General features: G+C 40.6%; 1 protein-coding gene across 1 annotated transcript in view; it reads left to right on the forward strand.

Annotated features, from left to right (window-relative positions):
- The window catches only part of LOC105483684 (NADH:ubiquinone oxidoreductase subunit A12), a 43,081-nt gene extending 25,557 nt beyond the window's left edge, over nt 1-17,524 (forward strand). Inside the window, exon 4 of the mRNA XM_011744667.2 lies at nt 17,242-17,524. Within this exon, the coding sequence (XP_011742969.2) occupies nt 17,242-17,422 (181 nt within the window). The 3' untranslated portion in view covers nt 17,423-17,524. The remainder of the gene's footprint in view (nt 1-17,241) is intronic.
- Nucleotides 17,525-20,334: the final 2,810 nt, after the last annotated feature.

Genomic DNA, 20,334 nt, shown 5'->3' on the forward strand with positions numbered 1-20,334 from the left:
AATATATTTTTATTTATTTATTTATTTATTTTTTTGTCTATTAGCATGGGGTGGGGGGTCCTTTTGAAATATCTTCATCATTCTTGGAGCACCTTCTTACTTTCTGACATGAGGTGTTCCAGGTTAATCTTAGAGGTTCTCTGTTCCAGCCTTGGAGAAAGCCATTTCTCTGAGGAACCCCGTGCTTGTTTTGCTTGGTTTTTGTTTTTTGAGACGGAGTTTTGCTCTTATTGCCAAGGCTAGAGTGCAATGGCACAATCTCAGCTCAACTGCAACCTCCGCCTCCAGGTTCAAGTGATTCTCCTGCCTCAGCCTCTTGAGTAGCTGGGATTACAGGTATGCACCACCACCCTGGCTAATTTTGTATTTTTAGTACAGACGGGGTTTCTCCATGTTGGTCAGGCTGGTCTCAAACTCCCAACCTCAGGTGATTCATCCACCTCAGCCTCCCAAAGTGCTGGGATTACAGGTATGAGCCACCACAGCTGACCATTTGCTTGTTTTTTAGTGGAGAGTGGTATTAGAAATGAAGATATGAATGTCAGCTGTGCTCATCGTTATTGGAATGTCAGTGCTCCCAGGCCTTCTCAGTGGACAAGCTAGGGAACAACAGGTGTAACGATTGTGTGTCCCCACCAGTACCACTGACGGCAGTCCCACACTACAGGTTACACTCTAGTTTTCTCCCTCTCCCATGTATAGCTGGTTTTTTTCTTAATATAGTTATTTTTTCAATTCCACTGTGTATAACTAAGTTCCCATTGCTGCCCTCTCATCCCCCTCCCCCACTGGACTTCTTCCTTACCCCAGTTTGCCTCCAGCCCCCAAACCAGCTTGCCACCCTCCCCTCTCCTTGTGTGGACAGGCTCTTTCCCCCACAAAGCTCTGACACATCCTGCTGGGCTACCGCAGCATTCTCCTCACATACCACGTGCAGATGTCTACATTCCTCGGGCCCACTTAATGACTTTTGCACTCTGATTTACATTTTTAAAGCATCTCTGTGGTTGCTACGAAGAATAAAGGAAGGGGGCAAGACAAGTGTGGAAGCAGGCTAATCGCTTAAGAAGCTGTTGTAAGTCCTGATCTAGACAGTTGATGGGGTTGGACTAGGGTGCTAGTGATGCAGGTTGGGAGGTTTGGGGTTGTATTAGTTGTCTATTACTGTGGAACAAGTTATCCCAAACTTAGCTTAAGACAGTAAATATTATCTCACAGCAATTTGAGTGTAGCTTAGCTGGGTGCCTCAGGCTCAGGGTCTCACAAGGTTACAATTGAGATCTTGTCTGAGGCTGCTGTGCTCTCAAGGTTTGGCTTGGGAAGGACCCACTGCCACACTTACTCACATGGCCGTAGACAGATGTCAGAAGATTTGCCTCCCAGCTCACTCAGTAGACCTCTGCACAGACCACCCACCTCATGACATGGCGCCTGGCTTCCCCAGACCAAGGTGGACGGCACAGTCTTTTTAAACCTCATCTAGGAAGTGACATCCCATACTTCAGCTGTCTGTTTTTTAGAAGCGAGTCAATCAGTCCAGCCACACTTAAGAAGAGGGTATTAAACAAGGGTGTGAATACCAGGAGGCGGCGATCACTGGAGGCCCTCTTAGAGGGTGCCAAGTAAGATGGGGTCAGCGGGATTTGCTGATTGATTGGCTTTTGAAAGAAAAACCAGTCAAGGATGACTTCAGGATTTTTCGCCTGAACTACTAGAGGTACAGTTACTGAGATAGGGAAGAGTGGAGTAGGGGGAGCAGGTTGAGAAGAGGTAGTCTACGTTACGTATGAGAAGCTTGATAGACGACCACATGAGAAGGTGAGTAGACAGTTGAAAGCTAGCCTGTTGGTTAGGATAGAGATTGGTGCTGGAGATAGGATTTTGGTTTGATTTTATCTAGTGTAGTATTCAACTTAACTTTATAAATTGAGGTTTAGGAGAATATGATCTTCAGTTAAATGCCTAGCTCTGTTATCCTGGAAACCAGATAAAATTGTATTAACAGTATTGCAACATAAAATCGACCTCTGTTTGGGAAATTGCATCTGGATTGAGAGGAATTAGAAATGCCTGGTGAGTGCTGCTGCTCTCAGAACTGGCATGACCCTGTGGGAAAGGGAATCCTGAAGTATGCCTTTGGAGTTATTAGAGACGTTGGCTTTGGTGGAGCATAAAGCTTTGAAGTTAAGGCAGCTCCTGCACCTGCCTCATGTTGCTCTCTTCTCCCTCGAGCCTGTGCTGTGTCACCTCGGGAGTTAAAGAAAATAGCTTCTGGGCCGGGCGCGGTGGCTCACACCTGTAATCCCAGCACTTTGGGAGGCCAAAGCAGGCGGATCACAAGGTCATGAGATTGAGACCATCCTGGCTAATACAGTGAAACCCCATCTCCACTAAAACTACAAAAAAAAAAAAAAATTAGCCGGGCATGGTGGTGGGCGCCTGTAGTCCCAGCTAACTCGGGAGGCTGAGGCAGGAGAATGGCGTGAACCTGGGAGGCGGAGTTTGCAGTGAGCCGAGATCGTGCCACTGCACTCCAGCCTGGGCGACAGAGCAGAGACTCCGTCTCAAAAAAATAAAAATAAAAATTAGAAAAGCTTCTGGACAGCTGGGTGAGCTGTCACTTGCATGAACAATGGCACAGACTCCCAGGGAGAGGAACCTCTGATGCTGCCCGGCTGGCAAACTGTGATTCCTGTCCTCTGTCCTGAGTTCTCAGGTACCAAGTGTGATAGTCTTATGAGTCTGTTCAGTAGCTGCATAATCTCACCTAGGGAAAGATTTCCCTTAGAGACATTAGTGTTTTGGATAGAATTTTAGTCAGCTTCTCTGTTTCACTTAATGTTCTCTAATCTTAGGGGAAACATTAGAAATCTTGTGGAAAAATGAGTTCATTTTATCTCTCTGGTCTAAAGGCCTTCACTTCTTTGAATCTGCCAGCCACCAGTAAAGACTGCTAAGTCCACCAGTACAAAAACAAAAGATGGTGCTGCAAACTTCTCGGATGGGCAGTTGAGCTTCACATGCCTTGAAAATAAGAAACGGGGATTGCCTAGAACCTAACACAGTCTGCTTGCAAACTTGATTCATTCAACAAATATATATTGAGCACCCCCCATATGTCAGACCTTGATGGGTTTATATATTCACAGTGGTGAGTGAAATATGTATGGTCTTTGTTCTCTTGTAGTTTATAGGCATTTAATGAATACTAGTACTAATACAGTGTTCTAATTTAGTGTCTGGTTTGTTTTTTGTTGTTTTGTTTTGTTTTTACAGTACCTTCATTTTCCTATATGTTTTATTCTCTTATAGGATCAGCAACAAGATTTAATTTCTTCTTCAGGAATTTATATTTAATTTAATTCAGTAGGATACTCTGAAAGTATTTAAGTAGATAACAAGTAACATTTTATTTTATTTTGAGGTAGGGTCTCGCTCTGTCACCCAGGCTGGAGTTCAGTGGTACGATTTTGGCTTACTGCAGCCTTGACCCAGCCCCTGGAGTAGCTGGGACTATAGGCACAGGCCAGCACGCCTGGCTACTTTTTGTATGTATGTATGTATGTATGTATGTTGTAGAGACAGGGTTTTGCCGTGTTGCCCAGGCTGGTCTCAAACTCCTGGGCTCGAGCTATCCACCTGCCTTGGCCTACCAAAGTGTTGACTTTACAGGCGTGAACCACTGTGCCCAGCCCAAATACTATTCTATACTACTTTTTCTTTCTTGTTCTTGTCTTTATTTTGTTCAATACCACATTTATTGCCTTCAGTTTTATTCTGAAGTTATCTAATTGCCACCATCTATACAGTAACACACAGAAATCTTCATTTTCATTGTTATGGTAGTTAGCTTTTATATAGAATTAGTGTAGAAAAGTAGAAAGTTTGGGCTATTTCATGCACGGCTGTGTAAAATTACTGTTTTCACTTGTATCGGAAGAAATGAAGATGTGCTTTTTTGTGGTTTGAAGTATTGGAACCTTGAAGTCCTTTGAACCAAGTTAAAAAAAAACAAAACAAGACATGGCTTGGATAGATTTTTCTCTATTGCATGTATACCGTTTTCCCACTTGGTGGCACTTTCTGTTCATTTCTTAGTAACGTGTCTTTCTCTCTCAGCAGTTACACTAGTCTCTCCTCATACATTGATTTTTCTTATTAAAATTAATTTACTGAAGTAATACATAAATACATCGTTTAAAAAATAGTAGTGTATGGTAAAGGATTTTTTTTTTAACAGAAAATAATTTTATCCCTGAAAATTTTTCTGTGGCCAGGGAAAAATTAATAAATGGTTTTGCCCTTGAAAGGTTAATTTGTTTGAGATGCTTAACATCATGGTGGTCAGCTGTTTTTCATTTGGCATGATGTGTTCTAGAAGGCTTTGTAGAGAAATAGCATGGCAGGCGGGGGCCATTACATGGAGGTGATAGAAAAGAATCAAGGATGATTCATAGGTTTGGGGCCTGGGTGGTTGGTACCATAATGCTGGGACCATTCACTGAGATGGAAGGACTTGCAGAAGGGCAGGTTGGTAGGGGTGGAGAATTAGAATCAGAACCCTCTTTTTGGACATGGTGTGTGATACCTCTTGTGAAATCCACATGATTAGATATGTATCAAGTAAACAGCTGGATATGCGAATTGAGCTTAGAACAATGGTCAGACCTGCCAGATCAGCAGAGAACAATGATGAGTAGCTAGCAAGGTAGGAGGAAAGGGAAGAAAGAGGAGTATTTCAGCAAGGGAAGCCTCGTATTGATTGTTGCCAAGAGGTTGAGGAAGATGATGACAGAAAAATGTCCATGTGATTTGGCAATATGAAATTCATTGAATCTACATAGAATCTGTTCTTGAAAGAAATGAGGAGAGATCAGAAAAGTTTAAACATTCTGGCAAAGGAGAGTGATCCACATAGCTCTAGTAGACATGCACTGTCAATATTGGACATTGTTCCATGAATCCTTTTTTTTTTTTTTTTTTTTTTTTGGAGACAGAGTCTTGCTCTGTCACCCAGGCTGGAGTGCAGTGGCATGATCTCAGCTCACTGCACCCTCCGCCTCCCAGGTTCAAGCAATTCTTGTGTCTCTGCCACCTGGGTAGCTGGAATTACAGGTGCCCACCACCACACCTGGCTAATTTTTTTTTTTAATAGGAGTGGGATTTCTCCATGTTAGCCAGGCTGGTCTCAAACTCCTGGCCTCATGTGATCCACCTGCCTCAGCCTTCCAAAGTACTGGGATTACAGGTGTAAGCCACTGCGCCCGGCCCCTTTTAAAACTTTTCTGTGTAGTTGTGTTCATAACCATATTCCATCTTTCTTGCTTTTTTCCATCAATATTATAAGCAATTTTTCATGTTATTAAAACAGTTCTTATAGTCACCATTAAAATATTTTTTCTGATTATAAGAATATACAATTGCTATAGAAAATTTGGAAATCCAGAGAAATATTAATATGAGGTGAAACAAAAATAAGCTCTGATTCTTTGGCAATACTGTTAACATTTTATTCACTGATTCAACAACTATTTGAGGGTCTGCTTTTGGGTAGAGAAAGAATGTTTTGGGAGTGTTTGTTTTAGAGGTGGGGTTTTGCTATGTTGCCAAGGATGGAGTGCAGGAGCTATTCACAGGTGCAATCATAGCACACTACAGCCTTGAACTCCTGGGCTCAAGCATCCCCCTGCCTCAGCCTCCCGTGTAGCTGGGACTCCAGAGGAATGTTTTTTCAAGACCACAGTGTGTGAAAAACTGATTGTAGTTTATTGGTCACAACTTCTTTAGAAGAAAGCTTATTATTATAAAGAACAATATACATACACATTTCTCACATAATGTATGCAACATTTTCGGACTTGCTTCTCCCTCCCCTCACTTAATATGTCACAGACATTTTTCCTGTGTCGCTAAATACTGTGTCAATTCGAGTTTTTTAGTTTCTGTGGGGCTTTTGTATTTAGAAAGGATTGTTGGGCAATTTGGATTTAAAATTAATATACTATTTATTATAGTTGCAAATGTAAAAACCTAATTGTTTTTCATTCTTGAGGTTCAATTTATAAATAGGATAAAAAGATTAGTAAATTGAATTATTTTTTGCCTAAAAATAAAGAACAGTCATTTTCTCTTGTTCTTTGATGAATGTTTGATAAACTCTAATGGAAAGGATTACATTGTCCTAAACAGTAATACCCATTTGCAAATTTACTTAATACATCTCTTTAAGCATTTAAGGTCACATTTATAAATTGAACATATTTGATATTTGATATTTTTCAATTCTTCAAATCCCCAGTGTATAGGCAGATTAAGCTATCAAGCAAAATGTTCCTAAGCGCTTAAATGACACTTGTTTACTCAAGCCCAAAAGTTCAGTGTCATCCCCCTGTCTCATTTCTCTAATGTCCAGTCTATTAGCAAATTCATACTGCTTTTGTTTCTGAGTATGTCCCACGTCTCATCACTGCCTCTATGACTGTTACCCTAGTCCAAGGCAAAATTTTCTCTTGCCTGGACATCTACAGTCACCTCCTAACTGGTTTGATAACGTTCTTGCAGTGCACTAGTGTTCCCAATATGCTAAGTGATGAGAGTGCCTTTTTTTTTTTTTTTTTTTTTTTTTTTTTTTTTTTTTTTTGAGACGGAGTCTCGCTCTGTCACCCAGGCTGGAGTGCAGTGGCCGGATCTCAGCTCACTGCAAGCTCCGCCTCCTGGGTTCACGCCATTCTCCTGCCTCAGCCTCCCAAGTAGCTGGGACTACAGGCGCCCGCCACCACGCCCAGCTAATTTTTTTTGTATTTTAGTAGAGACGGGGTTTTACCGTGTTAGCCAGGATGGTCTCGATCTCCTGACCTCGTGATCTGCTCGTCTCGGCCTCCCAAAGTGCTGGGATTGCAGGCTTGAGCCACCGCGCTCGGCCAAGAGTGCCTATTTTTAAATGTAAATCAGATCACATCAAGTCTCTGCTCAGAATGATCCAGTGACTTCCCATCACAGTGAGAGTAAAAACCCCAACTCCTTCCATGGTCTGCAAGGCCTTGTGTGATCGCAGTCTGCATGCACTGTCCTAGTCACTGCCCTGTTGACTCTGACTTGGCCACATTGGCCTTCTTGGTTTTCCTTGAACAGTGAGCATACTCCCAACTCAGTCTCTGCACTAGCTTTTTCCCCAGATTTGGCATGGCTCACACACCTTCACTTTATTCAAGTGCCAATCCAGTGGCTTTTCAGGTGATCTAGTCTATAAGAGCCCTGTTCCCTCTCATACTCCATACTCTTCTCCTGCTCTAGTTTTTTCCTTGGTGGCACTTACCTACCTCTGCTTAACATTTTTTTATATATTATTTAATTTATTGTATGTTTACCCAAATACCATGTTAGAACAGTGCCTGCCACAGTATTTCTTCAAAAAATATTTGTTGAATGAATGAATGTACATATACTATTTTACTTGAAACAAACATTATTTTTTGGGTATGATAATCAGTTTTCTTCACTTTAGCTGATTCAAAAATGGCATCTTCTGCTACTCCTTTATAGCTTTTTGATGAATTTGAAACTAGATTTACCTCTGAATTACATTGCAGTTTCAACCTGTCCTTTTTAGTACTTTGACCCGCTGAATCATTTGTTATAGTTTTATGGGATTTTGGGGGCGGAGGAGTGTTTTTTTTTGGTTTTTTTTTTTTGAGACAAGGTCTTGCTCTGTCACCCAGGCCAAGTGTAGTGCCATGATCATAACTCACTGCAACCTCAAAATCCTGGGCTCAAGCCATCATTCTGCCTCCACCTCCTGAGTAGCTGGGAGTATAGGTGCATGCCACCACACCCAGCTAATGTTTTTGTTTTTGAGAGAGAAGGTGTCAAACTCCTGGCCTCAAGTGTTCCCCCAACCTTGGCCTTCCAAAGCACTGCGATTATATGTGACAGCCACTGTGCCTAGCCTGTTATAGTCTTTTAAAATATTATTTCTCTAAATAAATTGCTAGCTGTCAATGGCTGATAATACTTTCTTCAAAGTAAGTCCTTCCTAATGTTTATTTTCTGCTCCAGAAAATCAGAATATTAGGATACTGTGTTCTAAGAAACTACAAACTACATAATTAGGTAGTTTCTCTTATGTTACAGAATGTTACTTTTCTTTATAACCATTCTCTGTTAAAATATGTTCATTATAAGCAGAAGACAAGATTGTTTTGATTTTTAAAACTCAGCTTTTATTTAACACATTTCACTGAGTATTCATTGCTTCATTTAATATTGATTCTAACATTTTACAAAGATGCCTTGTTGGAAAATTCCATATGTGGGATGTGGAAATAAACTATGTATTACTCTTGGTGAATGAAGAACAGCTCAGTATGTTCATTATAGAAAATTCAAAAAATAACAAAAGAAATAAGAATAGCCTGTTATCCCACCACTTGTAGAAACCACTGCTATTAACATTTTGATACATATTCAACCTTCAGTATCTGTGGGTTCTGCATCCATAGATTAAACCAACATCGGGTGGAAATTATATCAGAAAAAAGTTCACAAAGTTCCAAAAAGCCGGATTTGCTGAGTGCCAAGTATTATGTTGAATCCACATGAATGAAGTGATATGCAGACGTCGTATTAGGCTTTATAAGTAACCTGGAGATGAGTTAAAGTATACAGGAGGTTGTGCCTAAATTATATGCAAATGCTACATTTGTCCTGGAATCAATCCCCCATAGATACTAGGGACAACTGTTATTCTTACCTCCTCGTTTTCTATGCATATATATTCTTTTGTTTTTGTTATTCATGTAATTGAGCTTTTTGAAGAAGTAGCCTGGGTTTGCAAGTTATTTTAACTTTTGGCACCCTAGTTTTCTCACTTATTAAATTTGGATAATAATATTTACCACTAGAGTTGTTATAAGGATCAAATAGGTTAATATTTGTAAAGTGTATAGATTAGTGCCCATGACTTACAAATGCTATATATAAGTATTAAATAAATTAGGCAAATAACCTGCTTTTAAAAAACTTATATATGGTGAACATTTTCTCAAGTCATAAAATATTCTTTCTTTTTTTTTCTTAGAAATGGAATCCCGCCTTCCCCACCCCCCTTCCCATCCAGGCACCATCATGGCTTTCTGCAGCCTTGAACTCCTGAGCTCATGTGATCGCTGCCTCAGCCTCCCAAGTAGCTAGGACTACAGGTGCCTGTCACTATGCCTGGCTAATTTTTGCATTTTTTGTAGACATGGGGTCTCATTATGTTGACCAGGCTGGTCTCGAACTCATGGCCTCAAGCTATCCTCCCGCCTTGGCCTCCAGAAGTGCTAGGATTACAGGTGTGAGGCACCATACCTAGCCAAAATATTCTCTATAGCATAATTTTTAATAATGCCTTAGTCTTCCCATCATATGGATATGCCATGAGCTATTCCCTTTATTTTTGGTTTTGTTCTTTCCATTCTTTCATTGTTATAAATAAAACTCTGATAAATATTCTTGTACTTGAGTATTTATCCATATCCTCATTTCCTTAAATGGAAATGGATCCACCAGGAGTATACATGTTTTATAAGTTTTTGATACCTGCTGCCAAATTGCCCTCTAGAAGGGCTATACCAATTTATATTCTCAGGATAAATATATTCAATACTATATGAGTATTGATTTCTCTTTAAGTTCACTGATTCTGGGTTTTTTAAATCTTTGCCAATTTAGCAAGTAAAAAATTTTACCTTGTTTTAATGGGCATTGCCTTGATTAAACTTCATTGTTTGCTCCTATAATTTTTTTCTTTGTTGACATCTCAATATTTTTTATCAGTTTTCTATGGGATATTTGACTTTCTCTAATTTGTAATGATAAATGAACCTTTTTTTCTGCATATTACAAATATTTTCTCCTGTTTCTTTTAACCTTTAATCCTGTTTATAGTGTTTTAGGACATAGACATTTCAATTTTTAAAAAGCTTAATTTTGGGGGTACATAGTAGTTGTATATATTTATGGGGTGAGATGTTTTGATACAGGCATGTAATGTGTGATCATCACATCATGGAAAATGGGGTACCCATCCCTTCAAGCATTTGTCCTTTGTGTTACATACAATCGAATTATACTCTTTTACTTGTTAAAAAATGTACAATTAAATTATTATAGACTATAGTCATCATGTTGTGCTATCAAGTACTAGGTCTTATTCATTCTTTCTGACTATTTTTTTTTATGCCCATTAACTATCCCCACCTCCTCCTCATCCCTAACCCAACCCCACTACTCTTTTTTTTTTTTTTTTGAGACGGAGTCTCGCTTTGTCGCCCAGGCTGGAGTGCAGTGGCCGGATCTCAGCTCACTGCAAGCTCCGCCTCCCGGGTTTACGCCATTCTCCTGCCTCAGCCTCCCGAGTAGCTGGGACTACAGGCGCCCACCACCTCGCCCGGCTAGTTTTTTGTATTTTTAGTAGAGACGGGGTTTCACCATATTAGCCAGGATGGTCTCGATCTCCTGACCTCGTGATCCGCCCGTCTCGGCCTCCCAAAGTGCTGGGATTACAGGCTTGAGCCACCGCGCCCGGCCAACCCCACTACTCTTCCCAGCCTCTGGTGATCATTCTTCTACTCTCTATCTCCATGAGTTCAACTGTTTTGATTTTTAGGTGTCACAGATAAACAAGAACATGCAATGTTTGTCTTTCAGTACCTGGCTTACTTCACTTAACATAATGATCTCCGGTTCCATCCATGTTGTTACTAATGACAGGATATTGTTCTTTTTTATGGCTGAATAGTACCCCATTGTATTAAGTATCACATTTTCTCTACAGATCCATCTGTTGATGGACACTTAGGTTGCTTCCAAATTTTGGCTATTGTGAACAATGGGGCAACAAACATGGGAGTGCAAAAGTCTCTTCACTATACTGATTTCCTTTCTTTTAGGTTATACCCAGCAGCAGGATTGCTGGATCATATGGTAGCTCAATTTTTAGTTTTTTGAGGAACTTCCAAACTGTTCTCCATAATGGTTGTACTAATTTACATTCCCACCAACAGTGCATGAGGGTTCTCTTTTCGCCACATCTTTGCCAGCATTTATTATTGCCTGTCTTTTGTATAAAAGCCATTTTAACTGGGATGAGATAGTATCTCATTGTAGGTTTTTTTTTACTGCTCCTTGTGGACCAGAGCTACCCCATAGGCAGTGTGCCCAGAGTAGTCTCATTTTAAGTTTGATTTGCATTTATCTGATGATCAGTGATGTTGAACACTTTTTCATGTCTGTTTGCCATTTGTTTGTCTTCTTTTGAGAAATGTCTTTTCAAATCTTTTTCCCATTTTTAAATCAGATTATTAGATTTTTTCCTGTAGAGTTGTTTGAGCTCCTTATATAATCTGGTTATTAATCCCTTGTTAGATGGGTAATTTGCAAATATTTTCTCTCATTCTGTGGGTTGTCTCTTCACTTTGATGATTGTTTCCTTTGCTGTGCAGAAGCTTTTTACTTGATGTGATTTCATTTGCCCATTTTTTTCTCTGGTTGTCTGTGCTTGCAGGTTATTACTCAAGAAATTTTTATCCAGACCAATTTCCTGGAGAGTTTCCCCAATGTTTTCTTGTAGTAGTTTCATAGTTCAAGGTCTTAGATTTAAGTCTTTAATCCATTTTGATTTGATTTTTGTAAAATACAGCAAAAGATAGGAATCTAGTTTCGTTTTTCTGCATATGGATATCCAGTTTTCCCAGAAGAGACTACCTTTTCCCCAGTGTATGTTCTTGGCACCTTTGGTGAAAATGCTGTTTTGATTAACATAGCTCTGTTATTTTTTTTAAGACTCTTTTTTTTTTTTTTTTTTTTTTTGAGATGGAGTCTTGCTTATTGTCCAGGCTGGAGTGCAGTGGCACCATCTCAGCTCACTGCAATGTCCACCTCCTGGGTTCAAGCGATTCTCCTGCCTCAGCCTCCTGAGTAGCTGGGATTAGAGGCATGTGCCACCACACTCACTGATTTTTGTATTTTTTAGTAGAGATGGGGTTTCACCATGTTGGCCAGGCTGATCTCAAACCCCTGACCTCAAGTGATCCACCCACCTCAGCCTCCTAAAGTGCTGGGATTAAGGCATGAGCTACCAAACCCGGCCGCTCTGTAGTGTAATTTGAAGTCAGTGTAATTTGACTTCTCCAGTTTTGTTCTCTTTGCTTAGGACAGCTTTGGCTATTCTGGGTCTTTTGTGGTTCCATATATGTTTTAGGACTGGGTTTTGTGGGTTTTTTTTCTATTTTTGTGAAGGAAGTGATTGGTATTTTGATAGGGATTGCATTGAATCTGTAGATTGCTTTGGGTAGTATGGACATTTTACCAATATGGATTCTTCCAATCCATTAACTTGGAATATATTTCCATTTTTTGGTGTCCTCTTCAATGTCTTTCATCAATGTTTTACACTTTTTTCAATTTTTACATAGTAAGATCTATCAACTTTTTTCTTTTTATGGCTTTTTACCTTTGACATTAATTTTACAAGTGAATCTTCATATTATCTGAATATCAATATATTCTGTGATTATAAATACTCTTTTCGTATCTGAGATTATTATTTTTATGTATGTATTTATTTATTTAGAAACAGAGTCTTGCTCTGTTGTTCAGGCTGGAGTGCAGTGGCAGGACATGGCTCACCGTAGCCTATGTTTCCTGGGTTCAAGCAATTCTCCCACCTCAGCTTCCTGAGTAGCTGGGACTACAGGTGCCACTATGCCTGGCTAAATTTTCAAAAATTATTTTGTTGAGATGGGGATCTCACTATGCTGCCCAGGCTGGTCTTGACCTCAAGTGATCCTCCTGCTTTGGCCTCCCGTGGGATAACAGGTGTGAGTCACTGTGCCTGGTCCTGAGCATTATTAATCTATCTGGAATCATTGATGACTTGGGAAATCTAACTTTTTTTTTTCTTTTGTTTTGTTTGTTTATCTTTTTTTACACTCCTCTCAACTTATACCTTATGGTGTTTTTTTGTTTCCCAACAAAATCATCCTAGCATAATTTGTTGAGAAATTTTTACTTTCCTCAATGATTTGAAATGCCAGTTTCACCTTATATACATTTTAGTCTGTTTGGGGGTTTTTCTACTTTCTTATGGTACTTTTGTGTCAGTTGCCATAGCATTCTAATGTTTGAGACATTAATTTAATGTCTGATAATGCCAGTGCCAGCCTTTCTGATTGTTCTGAGTTTTCAAAATTTTCTTGGATAAACTTTAACTGAAGCTTACAATCATATTGTGAAACTCTAAGAAGAACCCCATTGGGATTTTCATTCAGATTGCACTTAATTAAATAATAGTTAGTGTGCTAACAAGGTTTGAATTGCCGTCTTATAATGAACCATGTTTGTTTTTTAAATTTGTTAAATGTATCAATCCCATCCTGGGGTTAGATGGATCCAGGGGTTTTGTGGATACCATAATCCCAACCCAGTTTCATCTATTGATTGAAAGTTAAATTTCTAATCAAAAGGTTCTTGATTCAACCATTAGAAGGCTGTGTTCAAGCCTCAGCTCTGTAATATACATCATGTGGGACCTTGGGAAAGTCATTTTAATCCTGTTTCCTAGACTTTAGAATAGTTTGATGAGTGTTAAATAAGTGAAAGAGCAGTATGTGTGAGAATATCTCATAAACTAAAGTGAGATGGAGTAATAGTTTTAGTATGATGAATATTTTTACTTCATAAAACATTCTGGAGTTTTTCCTTAGTCTTTCGTATTTATTTTTTGAAAAATTGAAAAATCTTTGGCATTTCTAGGCCAGGTGCGGTGGCACACACCTGTAATCCCAGCACTTTGGAAGACTGAGGCAGGCAGATCCCTCAAGCCCAGGAGTTTGAGACCATCCTGGACAACATGGTGAAACCTCGTCTCTACTAAAAATACAAAAATTAGCCAGGTGTGGTGGCGTGCACCTGTAATCGGGAGGCTGAATTGCTTCAACCCAGGAGGCAGAGGTTGCACTGAGCCAAGATTGTACCATTGTACTCCAGCCTGGGTGACAGAGCGAGACACTGTCTCAAAAATAAATAAATAAATAAATAAATAAATAAATAAAATCTTTGGCATTTCTAGTCTCAGTGATACTAAGTGAAAATATCTGAAACATGAACAATACGGTCAGAAGCCAGCCTGTAATCCCAGCACCTTGGAAAGTTTAGAGAAGAGGATTGCTTGAGACCAGGAGTTTGAGACCAGCCTGCCTGGCAACATAAAGATCCCATCTCTACAAAAAAATATTTTGAGACGGAGTGTTGCTCTGTCACCCAGGCTGGAGCAGTGGCACGATCTCGGCTCACTGCAAGCTCCACCTCCCGGGTTCGTGCCATTCTCCTGCCTCAGCCTCTCGAGTAGCTGGGACTACAGGCGCCCACCACCATGCCCGGTTAATTTTTTGTATTTTTAGTAGAGACAGGGTTCCACTGTGTTAGCCAGGATGGTCTCGATCTGCTGACCTGATCCGCCTGCCTCAGCCTCCCAAAGTGCTGGGATTACAGGCGTGAGCCACTGCACCTGGCCAAATTTTAAAAAATAACTTAAAAGTCAGTATCTCTGGCCAGGCGCAGTGGCTTACGCCTTAATCTTAGCACTTTGGGAGGCCGAGGCGGGCAAATCACTGGAGGCCAGGAGTTCAAGACCAGCCTGAACAACATGGTGAAACTTCATCTCTACTAAAAATAAAAAAAATTAGCCCAGCGTGGTGGCATGCGCCTATAATCCCAGCTACTCAGGAGGCTGAGGCAGGAGAATCACTTGAGCCCAGGAGGTGGAGGTTGCAGTGAGCCAAGATATCGCCACTGCACTCCAGCCTGCGCCACAGAGCAAGACTGTCTAAAAAAAAAGAAAAAGAAAAAGGACCCAGCTAAGAGTCTGTTTTGCAAGTAAAACTCTCTGATGTGGCAGTCTGAAAGATATGATTTATTTACCCCTTATTTAATAATAAAATAACAAGGGTTATATTTGCCTAGCAGACTATAAACATATCCCTTTTTCTTATAATTCTTTATAAACTGCTATAATGGGTATAGTTTATTATTTATTAATTCCCTGATTCTTGCATGTAGCCTTGCCGGGATAAATATTTTCAGATTTTGTGTATTGTGATAAAAATTATTTTTTACTTTTTTGGAGCATTTTCCATTTCTCCATGAGCTCTTCAGTTCCTCACTTAAGTAACAGAATAGGCATAAGCTTGGGACTGTGGTTCCTTAAATATCATTTTAACCTTCAGGAGTCTTGATAGCAATTTTTTGAATAAAATTTTTCTTTAGTTAAGCTGACTCAACAAGATAAAAGTTAAGTATTTCTGCTATGTCATAAGCTCACATAAAGCCCCTTGATAAGTGACAGCCTTGACTTTAACAGCTAATCCCTCTGAGTGGTTAGTGGAGCCTGGCTCACCACCATCGTCTCACAAGGGCTTCAGCGCTCGTGTGCTCATATGCATGGTTACAGTTTATTGGCCCAGGTCACTTTCACTAATCCCCAGCTTCCTTTAAAGGATGTAAGACAGACACTGACCTAGCTTGTACAGCTTTCTGCATTCTTCATTGTATAAGCCGATCATGAAACAATTATCTTTCGATATAAATATAGCAACTGTAATCATATTTTATCTGTATTCAGACTGGTTTTTAGCCAATTACCTATCTATATCTATCAATTACTGCTAGCAAATATTCCTAGGTTTACATAGCAACAAAAATGTTTCTCATTAGCTTTAGTTCTAGTTATTCCACTGAAACATCCTCCTCTTGTCCTTTTCTCTGCAGCTAGATAATCACCTTTTCCCCACCCCGGGGCTGCAGTTCTGTGACGGGCCTCTCATTTTTCCCCGCCCCCCCCAACAGGGTCGTCTCTGTCTTGTGAGCTCCAGGTCTTAGAGGCTGGGACAAATTCTCTCTTCCCTTCTTTCCCATGTAAACCCCTCAGCTTAGCTTCCTGCTTGATCGAACTCTGTCCCACAAACTTTGATTCCTCCTTTCCCTGTCGTTAGCAGCAGTATCGCTGGTCTCTTCCCTTTCACCTCCAGGTATCCGGCTTTTAGGTCTGATTTCTGGAACATATCCTCTTAAATTGTTAAGCACTTACGACTGAAATATTTGTGAATTGGGGGTCGTTGTAACTTTTTTTTTAAGACTGGGTCTCACTATGTTGCCCAGGCTGGTCCTGAACTTCTGGCCTCAAGTGATCCTCCCACCTCATCCTAGCCAAAGTGCTGGGATTATAGACATGAGCCACTGTGCCTGGCCCTGATTTAATCTTTTAATATAACAAGTTGCATATTCTCTAGTGTTTACACTGACATGCTTGAATTTACAATGCATCAGAGACTCTTCTCAGCAGGAGCCTCATGGATTTTAAACTAGACCTTCATGAGCCAGAGTAACCTGAGCGTACCGAAAATCCAGAATTGACCTCTAGCACCTAATAGTAATACTGTATTTTTGTCAATTCTAAAATACGTTTGCACATCTAAACTTAGGATACATGTTATAATCAGTAGTGTGCCATAATATATTTGGTAGCATCTTTCTTTCTTAGAGGTAGATAAAATAATGGCATGTCTGAAAATGGATAGTGTCAGATTTGATAAGATACAGTAATGGGCCGGGCATGGTGGCTCATACCTATAATCCCAGCACTTTGGGAGGCTGAAGCAGGAAGATCCCTTGAGCTCAGAAGTTTGAGTTCAGCCTGGGCAGCATAGTGAGATCCTATCTCTACAAAAATGTTCTAAAAGTTAGCCAGGCATGGTGGCATGCTCTTATAGTGTCAGCTACGTAGGAGGCTGAGGTAGGAGGATCACACGAGCCCAGGAGTTTGAGGCTGCAATGAGCTATAATAGTGCTACTGCATTCCAGCATGGGTGACAGAGTGAGACCCTGTCTCCAAAAAAAAGAAAGAAAGAAAATGAAGGAAAAAAATACAGTAATGAGAACAGTAGCTGACATTTGTTGAGTATCTGCCACACACAAGAATTTTTCTATGTGCTTTATGTATATTATCTCCTTTTATCTTTATACCATCCCTGAGGAGTAGGGATGTTCAGATGGAAAAAACTAAGGCATAGAAGAATTCAGCTAGTAAGTGTTGGAGCTAAGGCTTGAACCCAAGCAACAACAACAAAAAATACCTTTTTAACCTTCCTTCCACTGTGCTGTACTGCCTCTTCATAACTGTTTGGGTTTTTTCCCCTCTTCAAGGCATCGGTGGCTTCACAGTATGACTGATGATCCTCCAACAACAAAACCACTTACTGCTCGTAAATTCATTTGGACAAACCATAAATTCAACGTGAGTGGCACCCCAGAACAATATGTACCTTATTCCACCACTAGAAAGAAGATTCAGGAGTGGATCCCACCTTCAACACCTTACAAGTAAAGACAATGAAGAACAGTTGAAACATGCAAAATATGGAGCTTTTCATGTAATTACTCTTTTACCATTTACCATTCACTAGATTAAAATTGTGTGACTAAACAATGTCTTTCGTGCCTTTTTGCCCTTCACTTTGTTGTTTTCCAGGTGCAAAATAGATGCTTCCAAACATGGTGATTGAAGTAGACTTGTATTGGGGTAGCTGCCTGGTTTACAGTTCCCTTTTCTGGAAACAGCCTCTGTGGTCCTGTTTGTGCTTTGGGACCCTACCTTACTACCATAGCTCGTTATATGGGAAGACCTAAGCCAAGCCACATTTTCTCATGGGAACTTGGAACTTGAATGGAGAGACACAAAGGCTGAAAGTCATCAGAACTGGGTGACTTTTATTGAAGCTCTCTAAGGAGGTTATCAGAGATACCCTACGTCCTGAGTCTGGTTCTTTAATGGTTCATTTTAAACTGTAAACTATCCTAGACTCTATTCCAATATGTTCTTAGTTCTTTAAGCTAACTAGGGTCACAGATTTTTTTTGTTGCTTACCAATAAAAAAGTCTTTAATATCCAGATTGGTACCAGAGGTAGGCAAAAGACCTTCAAGGAAATGCGGGATCTTTGGAATTGGTGGTTGTGTCTGGGTAGGGTGAAAGGCCCACATCTCTCTGTATTCCAGATGGAAAGCTCACAGCTCCAGTGATCAAGGAGCTTATCAGGCTGTTGCCTTTAGTCACCAGGATCCACGAGCCCCCGAGGATAAGGCCCCTGGGGACTGGTAGCAGCCACCATGGAACAAATTAATGCTAGGATTATGGAGTCAGGTGGTGGTTTCCAAGGGCATTGAATGACTTAAGAGAGAATAAACCTTGATTCTCAAATCTCAACTCAAGGCATCAAGTGTGTGAAAGGAAAATAAATCTTGGGACCCCAAAATCACTAAGCCAAGGGAAAAGTCAGGCTGGGAACTATGTCAGGCAAACCTGACCCCCATTTTATCCCTAAATAAGATATTAATAGCTACAAAGATAAAAAGCTACATATCTCCCTCCTTGAAATTCCTTGTGGACAAAGGACAGACAGAACTCAAAGTCATCTCTGAGGCTCACCGGAGATAAATGTGTATCTGATTGCTTCCTCTGCCCTGTTGTTTATGTAAAAATCCAGATTCCCGGAGCCAGACTAAACTGTGTATTCAGTGGAAGGCTGCTCAAGAACTCAAAAGAATGCAGCCTTTTGTCTCTTGTCTACTTATGACCTGGAAGCCCCTACCTCACGTTGTCCCGTCTCACCTGACGGAACCAGTGTGCATGTTACACCTACTGATTGGTGTCTCACGTCTCCCTAAAATGTCTAAAAGCAAGCTGTACCCCGACCACTTGGGCACGTGTCATCAGGACCCCCTGAAGCTGTGTCACAGGCACAGCCTTAACCTCAGCAAAATAAACTTTCTAAATTGATTGAGACTTGTCTCAGATACCTTTTGGTTTATAAGTGAAACGCAGGGTAATCGTATGACTTCACTTACCTTCTTGTTTTCCTATATGAAAATGAAGGGATAGAGTGGGACCCTGGCTGTTGGTATAGGAACATCTAGAAGGAACTAGAACAATGGTCTTCACCCTTGACTGCATATTAGCTTTTTTATAATCCAGAATTCCAGGCAATCAGACCAGCATCTCTGAGGGTAGGATCCAGGCATCAGTAATTTTTAAAACTTCTCCCCTCACCACCTTATGGTTCAATTTGCAGCCAATGTTTTGAACAACTGTGCTAAAGAAACCAACACGCAAAAACCAGTTCTTTTGAAACTCTTCCTCAGTCATAAGAAACTAGTCTACTGCAGCCCTATCCCCTGAGTATCCCTTAGCTGGATCAGGTTGAATTCAGTGCCTTCAAGACATACTGTATTCAGTGTGTTGTTTTGGCTTTTTTAGCCCTGGATTTTTGAGACAGCATATAACATACAGGTGTTTTGCACGTATTTATTTGCCTGATGACCTGAAAAGCTGGCAGAGCAAAACTAGTCCCTGTAGGTGGCCCAGTCTGCAGTCCAAGCAGCTCTGCTGCTCAGCCCTCTCAAAGTGTCTGGCTGATTGGGAGACTTAACGCAGTCAGAGACAAATTTCTCCAGGAGAATCACAGTGGAAGCCCACAGGACTTTGGAGCAAGGTCATACCCCCTTCTGGAAGATTACTATTTTCCTTTTGAGAAACGGTTCAATTTGCTACTGGGGATGTTGGAGACTGTGGGGGCACCAGCTGCTATTTAATACACCTACTCATAAAGTTGACCATTTCCAGCAGCACTCCATCACCTAGCAGGTGGGACCAGACAGGTCATGAAGACACATTTTCTTTGTATGAACATTTTCTCCTGACTCTGTGCCTTTAACTACTCTATTCCCATACCTTGCCCCTACCAATCTGTCCCTTTACCTTTGTGGAGCGTTATTGTCCAGTTAACTGAGAATGGAAAAAAGCCAAACCCGGTTTACAGATACCGTGAACAATAGGCGCTATCAGCTAGAAACGTACTGTGTATATTTGGGGTGGTCTTGAAGGACAGTTGAGGGCAAATCTCAATTTGTAGGCAAAATTCCAAGCACTGCCTTTTATCATGTACTTTGACTTCAGGGAAACATGATCTGAGGTGAGGATCTATAACCGTAACCAGTCACTGGCTAGATAGTCAGAGATTGAAAACAGCAACATGGAAGATTTGTGCAAAAGTTTTGGGAAGGGCTTGGCAAATGAACCTTGAGGCTTGGATCTGTAATCCAAAAAGATTTAGAACAAAGTAGCCAGATGATTACTGAGATCACCTTCTGAGAACAAATCTTTGTCTCAGTGCCTGCTTCTCGAAGATCCCAACAGAAAACACACATCTAAGCCCAGTAACATCATTGCAGCAAGTTCATT

The sequence above is a fragment of the Macaca nemestrina genome, chromosome 10 (assembly GCF_043159975.1).
Source record: "Macaca nemestrina isolate mMacNem1 chromosome 10, mMacNem.hap1, whole genome shotgun sequence".
Classification (NCBI taxonomy): Eukaryota; Metazoa; Chordata; class Mammalia; order Primates; family Cercopithecidae; genus Macaca; species Macaca nemestrina.